Source organism: Procambarus clarkii, chromosome 41 (assembly GCF_040958095.1).
Source record: "Procambarus clarkii isolate CNS0578487 chromosome 41, FALCON_Pclarkii_2.0, whole genome shotgun sequence".
NCBI lineage: Eukaryota > Metazoa > Arthropoda > Malacostraca > Decapoda > Cambaridae > Procambarus > Procambarus clarkii.
The window spans coordinates 20516856-20529115 of record NC_091190.1 but is presented as its reverse complement, the minus strand read 5'-3'; the positions used below and the strand labels follow the sequence as shown (position 1 = coordinate 20529115).

The following is a 12260-nucleotide window of genomic DNA, read 5'->3' as shown; positions in this document are numbered from 1 at the left end:
CTTCACTAGGGTGAGTGGTGTTCCCTTCACTAGGGTGAGTGGTGTGCTCCCTTCACCAGGGTGAGTGGTCTGCTCCCTTCACTACGGTGAGTGGTGTTCCCTTCACTAGGGTGAGTGGTGTGCTCCCTTCACCAGGGTGAGTGGTCTGCTCCCTTCACTACGGTGAGTGGTGTTCCCTTCACTAGGGTGAGTGGTGTGCTCCCTTCACCAGGGTGAGTGGTCTGCTCCCTTCACTACGGTGAGTGGTGTTCTCCCTTCACTAGGGTGAGTGGTGTTCCCTTCACTAGGGTGAGTGGTGTGCTCCCTTCACCAGGGTGAGTGGTCTGCTCCCTTCACTACGGTGAGTGGTGTTCCCTTCACCAGGGTGAGTGGTCTGCTCCCTTCACTACGGTGAGTGGTGTGCTCCCTTCACTAGGGTGAGTGGTGTACTCCCTTCACTAGGGTGAGTGGTGCGCCCTTCACCAGGTGAAGGCTTCAAGTTACAACACTATGGGGGTGTTGAGGGTCACCGAGGCGAGGCTGCAGCTTCGAGGTTGTGTTGGTGACGTGTTTCCAACACTGACTTTGGTAGAGTCCGTCGCGGCTCCGTGGCCTAGGAAGACACTGTGCAGTTTTACAGAGGTGAATCGGGTCTTTTTTTTTTGTAGAGTTCCGTATACTTAATTCTGCTTTAGATTATTGAGCAGCGTGCTCATGTTGGTTGTTCTTGAGTGGGGTTTGATCTTTACTGACCCCCTGCGAATCGTTTGGAAACCGCATCGCGATTTCTTTCTTGTACTCTTGTCTGCTAGGATGCTATGGATTTCAGTTGCAAGTTGTTCGAAGTTGCTTCAGCTATGCATTTTCGACTTTCGTTCATGCTATATTCTAGCTTCAAGCATCTTAACACATATATCTAAGATATTCCTAAGAAAGTAATCAGGGACGAAGCAGCGCAGCGGAGGAAGCAGCTTATTGCCTAATTGTATAAGTTCTAAATTCAAGCAACGCCACTGAAGGGGAATATCTTAGAAAATCGTAAGCGGTAAATATGGTCTGTGTATAAAAATATGACGCAGATGGCATCTCTGTCTTCTTGAGTCCAAATATGTGTTGTGTAGTCACGTTAATAACATCCTCGCTAAGACAAGCGCCTCAATGTGGCAGGTTTAAGATGTACACAAACATAACTATTAATATTAAGTTGAAGACAGCTATATAGCTATATATATATATATATATATATATATATATATATATATATATATATATATATATATATATATATATATATATATATATATATATATAGTGTGTGTGTGTGAGACACCTCCAAACACCAAGGATATGGAAGTATCTTTAAAAGCTGAAACTTATCTTCACCTTCCCACGCTCAGGAAAAGTGGAATGTTTAGTTTTAGAAGCAAATATAACAAATCTGACAGTATACATGTGAGGAAATAGTGAAACACACACACACACATCTGCCCATCGAGAAACGATGGGCAGAGTTTCTTTCACCCTATGCCCCTGTTACCTAGCAGTAAATAGGTACCTGGGAGTTAGTCAGCTGTCACGGGCTGCTTCCTGGGGTGTGTGTGTGGTGTGGAAAAAAAAATAGTAGTAGAAACAGTTGATTGACAGTTGAGAGGCGGGCCGAAAGAGCAGAGCTCAACCCCCGCAAGCACAACTAGGTGAGTACACACACACACACACACACACACACACACACACACACACACACACAGGGGCCTGGCCGCTGAGTGAACAGTCCTAGGATCTGGATTCGTAGTCCTAGGGTCCGGGGATCGATTCCCGGCGAAGGCGGAAACAAATGGGCAGTTTCTTTCACCCTGAAGCACCTGTTCACCTAGCAGTAAATAGGTAACTGGTAGTTAAACAGCTGTAACGGGCTGCCTCCTGTGTGTGTGTGTGTGTGTGTGTGTGTGTGTGTGTGTGTGTGTGTGTGTGTGTGTGTGTGTGTGTGTGTGTGTGTGTGTGTGTGTGTGTATGTGTGTGTGTGTGTAAAAAAAATTGATTGATAGTTAAGAGGCGGACCCAAAGAGCCAGAGCTCAACCCCCGCAACCTTCGTGAATACAACTCGGTAAATACACACACAGGGGGCCTCGGGGCTGAGTGGATAGCGCTCCGGGGTCGTAGTCTTAAGGGCCAGAGTTCGATTCCCAGTCGAGGCAGAAACAAATGAGCAAAGTTTCTTTTACTCTGGTGCTCCTGTTCACCTAGAAGTAAATAGGTACCTGGGAGTTAGACAGCTACCACGGGCTGCTTACTGGGGGTGTGTCTGTGAGTGCGTTAGAAATATATGTAGTAGCCAAAATAAGAGGAAAATAGGTGGTTAGAAAGGCAGGGTCCTAGAGCTAATAGCTCGATTCTGCAGACACAAATAATAAATACAAACAAAAATCGTAAATAAAAAAATTGTAAATACAAGCAAAAATCGTAAATACAAGCAAAAATCGTAAATACAAGCAAAAATTGTAAATACAACCCCATAGTAAATACACACACAAACACTGTCCACAGCTTCACGAGTCAAAATAAACAGATATTCGGGAGTCATGGTAAACACATATAGGGCAGACCACACGCCAGCCTGGAATGTTAGACAAGTGTTTTCTCTATGTGTTATCATCCGGCTTGCTAATGTTTACTAAGATACGACCCGTCGTACTGCAGGAGCGGGAGCTGGGGCCTGGGCCAGATGCAGGGCGGCTACACCCAGAACCACCGGGGCCACACCCCGCACTCCTACACCTACCCACAGATGAACCAGGTAAGGAACCAACACCACCATAACCTTTTTTGGGGGTAACGTCGACAATATTAAGTAACGACCCGTCTTAGGTTACGTGGCTACAGCAGGGCAATGGTGTCACCTCCCAGTAAACACATCATGTAACCACAATGTTAATACGATGTTACAAGGCAAGACAATTAACTATGGGTTACGTAGTGCGTTTGTTGGGTTTGGGTCGAAGGTGCACACCGCCTGGGAGACGAACCCCTGAGGTGCTTGTCGTGGTCCTCTCTTTTTTCCCCATCCCCCCCCCCCAGGCGCGGAGAGATGCGCAAAAGTATTAAGCTTTTGCCCCGAGGGGCGAGTTTATTGGGCAGCGCCACTCATCCTGTGAGTGGACACGCCGCCATAGAAGCATGTATAAAACCCCCAATAGCAAGAAAACCCGCTGGATTGTTCATCCTGCGCAAAATTAATGATATCACCTGATATTAAATGACTATTTAGCAATAACTGAACGACTTGTTACAGTCGTTCAGAGTTAACGGCTGCAACAAGTAATGCCAGAGCAGATTGAACAATTGCAACAGTGACATTAGTTCTGGTTTAATTCATACAACATTCACAACTAGCTGATGGGCTGAATCAAGCAATTACGACGCTTCACGTTAAAGGACTTAATTAAATACTCAAACCACTACAATAGTACCAGCTGCAACCAGTAAATTATTCTGTACAACTGACAATCTATGTGCAACAGGTAAACAGCTTCTCATGTGTCTATGGGTACAATATATAGGAGACTCCTCCCCCCTCCTCCCCCACAGACCCTCACGGCTAAATTAAGTAAACTTAAGAGTCACACACTGACGAAAGCTTCGACTCCTATGAATAACATCAAACTCTTCTGTGCAGCTCCAAGGTCAGATGCAGCTGAGCGGTGGGTATCAGCAGCTAGGCAGCTCCCTAGGCTCGGCTACACTAGGATCAGCGCAATTGTCCTCAGGTCAGTAGAGTCGCCAACACACACACATGCACACGCGCACACACACACGCACACGCACCCACACACTGCTAGGTGAGTACCTACTTCCACTAGGTGAGTATACACATACACGACAAAGAGTTCTGGGAGGACGGGTCACCACGAGCGTAGCTCTCATCCTGTAACTACACTTAGGTAATTACACACACACACACAGGCCTTTCATAAGAAAGTAGTAGCAGCCTAGTAATATAAAATTAAACACAAGTTAAATATTTAAACATTTTCGTTAAGGTATTTATTGGTCCTCATTTGTATATTATTTTTGCATGCTTTAACAGTTTGTAAAAATTGTTACTAGGCACTCATGCTCTACTCATCTCACTCATCCGTCTGACTAACCTCCCCATTACTACCTACTCATGTCGTATTCATCCCCCTCTGAGGCTCACCCTTCAGCCCGTCCTCCTAAGATTTCCCAACGTCAAGAAGCGCTCTTACTAACGTGCCCTTATCCTAACCTACCAGAGGACCCAACACAGAAAACGGGAAAGTATGTAAATTTCGCGAGCCGCTACCATTTTCTATTACGACGATTTTTGGGCCTTATGAAGAGTATACGTCAAAAATGTGACGTTCTATTAGGAGGACGGGTTGCATCCTTACTAACTAATGGGCCACCTCCCTTCCCAATTGTCCTTATCATTACTAACTACTCATACCTACTAATCTGTCAATAATGTCAGTAAATAATGTAATTATTATAATTGTCAGTAAATAATGAATTAACATGATCATTAATCGCTTTTCACGTCATCCATCATATAACCTATCCCAAAATACTTGAATTATCACAACAGAAAAAGATCGCTTAACCGCCCTTCCCCGCTAACCATTAGTATGAAAGGGATCTGCTTCATATGGGCCAATAGGCCTTCTGCACTTCCCTGTATTCCTATGTTTAACATTAGAACATGAAAATTAGGGAAACAACAGAAAATCAATAGGCCAAAATGTGTTATCTTATACACAATTACAAGAGTTGTAATAACCACTCATTACCTCATAACAAAACGCTACTATTCCTAGGATAACCACTTATGACCCCTCATAACAAGCTTAACCAACCACTATCGCCCACCGGGTTCACGCCGAGTGCTAATGGGATCCTTTCACCACCAGGAGCGCTGACAACAGGTCTCCCCAGCCACTTAAGCGGAGGGCTCCTGGGGGGATCTTCGCCTTCTATATCCTCCCCTGGGACCACCCCAGGGTCTCTGGGGTCTGCTCCTCCGTTATGGACTTCCGGCTCGGGGTCTAGCCTCTCCTCTGGGCTTGGGGCTGGCGGCTTCCTGGGCTCTAGCAGTGGTCTGGGATCGCCCGCTACAACGCCACTTCAGCCCTCATTTGGTAAGTTTCGCCAGGATACCCCAGGACGGCGTTGTCTAGTCCAGATGAGTGATGGATTAGGATAGTCTGATGAGTATCGTGTGTAACGATGGGTTTAAGGGCACTACGGTGTTCTGGCACTGTATTTACGGCTGGAAATAGTGTAGTTGGATATGGAGAGAGAGAGATTGGGGGAATGACGGAAGGAGAGTTAAAGAGGGAGGGTTGGAGGGACATTGAGGGAGGGAGGTAGATTGAGGGAGAGGGGGAGAGAGAGAGAGAGAGAGAGAGAGAAGGGAGGGGGGGGGGACACAGAAAAGGAAAAAGGGGGGGAGAGGGAAGTCGAGGCAACTATCAGTGAATGTCTAACTAAGCATCCCTTCTACACTGCTGTCAAACCGTTTCCTCTTGCTGATGCTGCTCTTCTCACCTCCCTCCCATCTCACATTCTCTTTCTATTTACCTCTCATATCCTCCCCTCACCTTGCCTCCCCTTCCCATATCCTTACATCTTCCATTCCCACCACCTGTCCCTGTCCTCTCTCTCTCTTTTTCTTCCTTGCTGTCCTCTCCCACTGCCCAACGTCTTAATTACCTACCCTTCCTTCAACACTCTCCCGGATGCTGCCAGAATAAAATCCCGTTTGTATTTCAGCCCGTTCTCTCAATCGATCACATCTCCTTAACCAACCCACCTTAACAAATGCAGCGGTTCTGCCTAATGCATGGTAACAAACTCCCGTTGTATGATATGGCAACCTATCTTATTACTAAGGATCTAGATGAAGTAAAGTGTAAAGTGTGTGGACATAGACAGGGACACACACTCGAACACTATATCTTGGATTGTAGTAAAATTGAGCCATTTAGAGATAAATCTAAACTCACGCTGCATGATATGGCAATCTATCTTATTACCATGGATAAATTACCTGAAATCCTTGCACTGTATCCATATTTCGCTCCCAGTAGAAAACGATATATGAGATTAAGAAACAAGTAGTGTATTGTGAAGACTAATAATAAACAGCAGCTCCCCTATGACTGTAATATCTCCATTGCTCAAACAATTATATATTAGCGATAAAACCTACCATTAATGTACAATGCCGTAGTGTAAATATATATTGCTCTTGAAATAGAACATTCTCTGTAACTAGCTGACATTATAATTATACGGTGTGAAGGATTGATGAAATTGTTTATGTAATAATGTCCGTGAGGTCTGATAAAGACCTTTTATGCCCTCTGTAATGCTTTTTGCGCTACCGCTCACAGGATGAGTATGGAGTGCACAATAAACTAGCCGCCTCCGGTGGCAACAAGCAATCAAATCATGGCAACAGTCAACCTTACGGTTCTAATTTTTATGACTCACACTTCACATTTTCAACGGATTGGTCGATTATGTTAACACTGCGACGCACGAGGTGAGAGGACAGGTTCCCATACTGTTGCCGCGACCCGTTGTCACTCTTGACTTTTCTTATACAAAATATGTTTGATATTAGTTACAGGTTATTGAAACTAGAAGAGTTGAGGTTGGGGCTCGAACCTCGGGCTACCTCACGCAAGGCGAGTGTTGTACCACTTGACCACCACTAGTAACGGAGAGTATATTCCAAGTCATGCAAGATATTACCCGGATGCAACCCCCTCCCCCCCCCCACTCCTTCCTTCCCGGAGCTGACATGTGCTTCTGTGAACACAAATACTCCTTTATGGTCTAAAACCTGTATCGACGTGGACACTATGACGACATAGTCACGTCATGCCGACATGGACACTGTGACGTCACTACGACGTCACACCATATACCGCAACGTTTCATCTCTTATTTCCGTTAGGTTAGGTTGGAATAGGTTAGGTTGGACTGTGCTAGGTTAAGTTGGGTTGGACTGTTATCTTGAGGTTATCTTGAGATGATTTCGGGGCTTTAGTGTCCCCGCGGCCCGGTCCTCGACCAGGCCTCCACCCCCAGGAAGCAGCCCGTGACAGCTGACTAACTCCCAGGTACCTATTTACTGCTAGGTAACAGGGGCATTCAGGGTGAAAGAAACTTTGCCCATTTGTTTCTGCCTCGTGCGGGAATCGAACCCGCGCCACAGAATTACGAGTCCTGCGCGCTATTCACCAGGCTACGAGGCCCCCTTGGCTAGGTTAGGTTGAGTTGGACTGTGCTAGGTTAGGTTGAGTTGGACTGTGCTAGGTTAGGTTGAGTTGGACTGTGCTAGGTTAGGTTGAGTTGGACTGTGCTAGGTTAGGTTGAGTTGGACTGTGCTAGGTTAGGTTGAGTTGGACTGTGCTAGGTTAGGTTGGTATAGGTCGGGTTGGACTGTGCTAGGTTAGGTTGGTATAGGTCGGGTTGGACTGTGCTAGGTTAGGTTGGTATAGGTCGGGTTGGACTGTGCTAGGTTAGGTTGGTATAGGTCGGGTTGGACTGTGCTAGGTTAGGTTGGTATAGGTCGGGTTGGACTGTGCTAGGTTAGGTTGGACTGTGCTAGGTTAGGTTGGACTGTGCTAGGTTAGGTTGGTATAGGTCGGGATGGATTGTGCTAGGTTAGGTTGGACTGTGCTAGGTTAGGTTGGTATAGGTCGGGATGGATTGTGCTAGGTTAGGTTGGGTTGATTAGATTTGTTTATATAGTGAGAACGTAACGGAATATTCACTGGTGAGGTATTAGAGCGTACTCAAGCTGTGAGAGGCTGGCAACACAACACTCCCGCCACCCATGGCGCAGGCCCTGGCTTCAGCCCCGACTCCTGTTGCAGTCTTCAGCGTATATTACTAACTCTACCTGCCGAACTAACTCTACCTGCGGCCCTAACTCTACCTGAAGCACGAAGACTTAGTCCTCCTCGTAGCAGCACCTGCATTTAACATCCGGAATACATTATTGAGCTTCTTTATAATAGTTCTCTTTACGCATTTTACTCCGTCAGGTGGAGGCGGCGGCGGCGGGTACGGAGCGGGTCTGAGCGCGTGTCGGCGCCAGGGGGAGACGCCTAACACCACCCAGCTCACCTCTCTCTCCTACTACCCCTACTGGCCGGACTCCAAGCTCTAACAAACAGGTTGGTGGATCACTGTACGCTTCACAAGAGGTCAATTTGGACATTTATCCGTCAATCTGGGTCATGGGTGAATCTCGGCTCCAATAGATTACATAAGGGGGGGGGGGTTGATGGGTGTTATGAACTCAAAGTGTTGATTGTTGTTGTAATGGTAATGTAAGGGTATAAAGTCAGTGGGATTGTTGCTGTAATGTTAGTGGTGATTGTTATAATCTCAGCGTTTGCTATTTCCCTCAATTCTGATCTCTCCAAATGTTGATACTACTTGTTGCTTCCCTGTGTGTGTATTTACTATTTGTATCTGCAGAATCGATCTATTAGCTCTTGGACCCCGCCTTTCTAACCAATTAATGTTTCCTCTATTATGTCTACTACATATATTTCTCTTACATACGCGCGCGCACACATCCCCAGGAAGCAGTCCGTAGTAGCTGTCTGACTCCCAGGTACCTATTTACTGCTAGAGAAACAAGGGCACCAGGGTGAAACTCTGCCCATTTGTTTCTGCCTCCGCTGGGGATCAAACTCCAAGGTCCCTTAGGACTACGACCCCAGGGCGCTGTCAACTCAGCCGCGAGGCCCCTAAATACACACTTCTGTATACGTGAGTGAATACTCGCCTAGTTGTGCTTGTAGAGATTAAGCTTCAGATTTTTGGTCTTGTCTCTAACTCTTCAATCAATTGGTGTTTAGGTGTTAGGTGTTCGAGCCTATTGGGCACTACTTCACTTCTTAAAACATCTGATTTGTTTAGTATTCAGGTACTTGTTATTCAAGTACTAAGTTTCCACCTGTATCCCTGTGTTCATGTGCCACTCATGCCAAATAGCCGGCTCTTGCTTGCCAGGTTTATTCCCCCTGAGAAATTATAATGCAGTCGCCATATCTTGTCAGATCGTTTTCTCTTTCAGTAATGTGAGGTTTAATTCCTTTAGTCGTTGCTCCTAACTGGTACTTCTTTGCTCTGGGACTAGTCTGGTGGCATCTGGAACGTATCCAGGTTCGTCTTGTGTTTACCAAGAGGGCGACCTTCTCACTGACTCGGTATATTACAAAATTGATACACGTGGTATACAAGATCCTGAATGAATCTCGTGTGGGATATTATGTAGAAGGCTTCAGAACAGTACCAAACTATACAGTCTGCATACCCTTTTCTGTTTTGCTGAAGCTCTGTTGTCCGGTCATAGAACTTTAACTTTTTCTACCAAAGAACTTGGCAAGGATGGTGGGAGGAAGAAGGATGAGGGCGGTGAAATTCTTGGAAGAGGATTTGGATGTGGAGAGGGGAGGCTTGAAAGTTAGGTGGCCTATCCACCCTGGGTTGGCATTACGTTTTCGGTCTTGGCTTGGGGCTTGATTCTTCTTCAGCGGCAGGAGGAAGGTGGTGAGGCAGGTTGGTGTTGTCCTGGTTCAGCTGAGGGGCTCTGTCTGTCTGGCTCTGTCTGGCTTGGAGGAGGCGTCTTCACTATGGAGTTGGTGAACCGTAATGTTCAAATGGCTGTTGTTTGGTAGTGCCCGGAGGTAGGGATCTGGCGTGGCAAACTCTCTTTTGAATATTCCTAGCACCATCTTAGGTATCGGAGTTCCTTCCGGGTCTTCTTCGTAGCCAGGGAAGTTAATCAGTGTAGTGGATTCCGGGTCGAGGTGCTCTTTCTTCAGGTAGGCGATGTTCACGAAGTTTTCTAGCGTGTTAAGAGTGCACAATCTTGCGGAGGGGGAAAGCTATTACGTTTGCGTGACAAGATTTGTCATCTTTAAATCCACCGTTGTGCTATTTTAAAGTCTGTTCAACTAGCTGTTCAACCAATTGTTCAAGTAGCCTCTTTCATGTTTTTTTTCATCCGTTTGCATGATTTCTGTGTAGTTTGTGTGTGAAGCTGATTTGATTGTATGTTTGTTGTGCAATATTACACATGCACAGTACACACACATTTGTTGCAAGATTATATGAAATACATACACACGTTTCTTGTAGTTCACGTGCTTGTGTGCTCACATATCGAGTGTCTTCCATATTAAGTGTTAAAAGAGTTTCTTGCCTTATCAAAAGGAGAGATGCAAGCCATCTCTGTTAATTTATCCACTACTATGTATGGTTATTTTAAGTTTTAATGAGTGCCTTTCTTGCTAAATATTAAGAATACTTTTTCTCAATATTGCAGATTATGTGCTTATGTACACTATGGTGGAGGCTAAGATGTACTCTGCAGCGGAGGCTAAGATGTACACTGCAATGAAGGCAGTTTACGCTACAGCAAAGGCTAAAATATACGCGGCAGTGGCGGCTTTGATGTACAAGGCTGTTGAGGCTAAACTGTACACTGCGGTGAAAGCTGTATGCTGCAATGGAGGCTACGATGTACACTCCTTCCCCTGGAGGCTAAGATGTACACTCCTTCCCCTGGAGGCTAAGATGTACAATCTAAGATGTACAATCTGAAGGGCAAGAGAGGAACACCGAGGGATGCCTGTCAATAACAAATGTTGGCCATAGTAGACGTTTCGAAGTGTAATCGAGATGGCGAGCGGGTCTGACAGCTGGTTGGGTGCACCATCTGATCAGATGGTGATGGTAGATACAACTGCTGATCAGGTGAAGCTGGTGACGAGTGAAAATGACAGCTGTTCAAGTGAAGGTAGTGATGAGTGAACATGACAGCTGATTAGGTGCAGGTGGTAATGAGTGAACATGTCAGCTGATCAGGTGCAGGTGGTAATGAGTGAACATGACAGCTGATCAGGTGCAGGTGGTGATGAGTGACCATGACAGCTGGTTAGGTAGAGCTGGCACCTCCACATCCTCACATATTACCCATAAAAGTACTGTACTGGTAATGTGATATTTTGATCCCCTTGGTCGCTTGCACAGACTTGGCGACCGGCCCAAAGACAAAAAAATCCTAAATTATTTATTAATCACAATTAAAACTAATTTAACAGCCAATTGTAATCCAGTGCAGTGATTACCTTTTTCTTCAGTATGAATTATCCGTGAAAGTAATGATATGCACGTAGAGTTTATGGCCTTGTGAAATACATCCAATTTGTTTTTCCAGTGCAGTAACCTGCAACACAAAATTTGAACCGTGAACAATGTTAATGTCATAGACGAAAGAAAGGGCGATGGCAAATTACGAAAAGCCTTTTGCAGTATTCCTAAATATGCCCGAAAATAACCTCATGTCCAAGACCTGTCCAAATGTAGAAATAATTGAGAAAGGTGCTGTGTTTGAGCTGAACCCTCAGCTACACGCTCTCTAGTTCAAGACTTGATAAATATTATGTCAAACACACTGAATAGAAAAGTTAGCTATACTGAATTTATATATATACAGTATATGTGTGTGCCTTAGGTACAGTGCCTTGATCTATGACAGAATGAGCCACTTATATTCACCCTTATGGGCAGTACTGTGAAAACATTGTAACTGTTGTTCATTACTGTTAGCGAAGAGCAGTGACCTGACATGTTCTTCATCACTGTTAGGGAAGAGCAGTGACCTGACATGTTCTTCATCACTGTTAGTGAAGAGCAGTGACCTGACATGTTCTTCATCACTGTTAGTGAGGAACAATGATCTCTGACCTGTTAGTCTGTACTCGGTTCATTAGCTGCCTTATTAGTCAAATTTGCCATTCAAATTATGTAGCCTCCTGTGGTGGTATTATGTAGCCTCCTGTGGTGGCACTATGTGGTCTCCTGTGGTGGTATTATGTAGCCTCCTGTGGTGGCACTATGTGGTCTCCTGTGGTGGTACTATGTGGTCTCCTGTGGTGGCACTATGTGGTCTCCTGTGGTGGTACTATGTGGTCTCCTGTGGTGGTACTATGTGGTCTCCTGTGGTGGCACTATGTGGTCTCCTGTGGTGGTACTATGTGGTCTCCTGTGGTGGCACTATGTGGTCTCCTGTGGTGGCACTATGTGGTCTCCTGTGGTGGTATTATGTAGCCTCCTGTGGTGGCACTATGTGGTCTCCTGTGGTGGCACTATGTGGTCTCCTGTGGTGGCACTATGTGGTCTCCTGTGGTGGCACTATGTGGTCTCCTGTGGTGGTACTATGTGGTCTCCT

The 12260-nt window shown here is 45.7% G+C and overlaps 1 protein-coding gene across 1 annotated transcript in view; it reads left to right on the top strand.

Moving 5' to 3' along the window:
- Nucleotides 1–12260, top strand: part of LOC123761099 (forkhead box protein L2) — a 154277-nt gene that overhangs the window by 139317 nt on the left and 2700 nt on the right. The window contains exons 8-12 of the mRNA XM_069339460.1: nt 2678–2774; nt 3654–3744; nt 4906–5133; nt 8056–8187; nt 10353–12260. The exon at nt 10353–12260 is cut by the window's right edge and continues 2700 nt beyond it. Of these exons, the coding sequence (XP_069195561.1) occupies nt 2678–2774; nt 3654–3744; nt 4906–5133; nt 8056–8180 (541 nt within the window). The 3' untranslated portion in view covers nt 8181–8187; nt 10353–12260. The remainder of the gene's footprint in view (nt 1–2677; nt 2775–3653; nt 3745–4905; nt 5134–8055; nt 8188–10352) is intronic.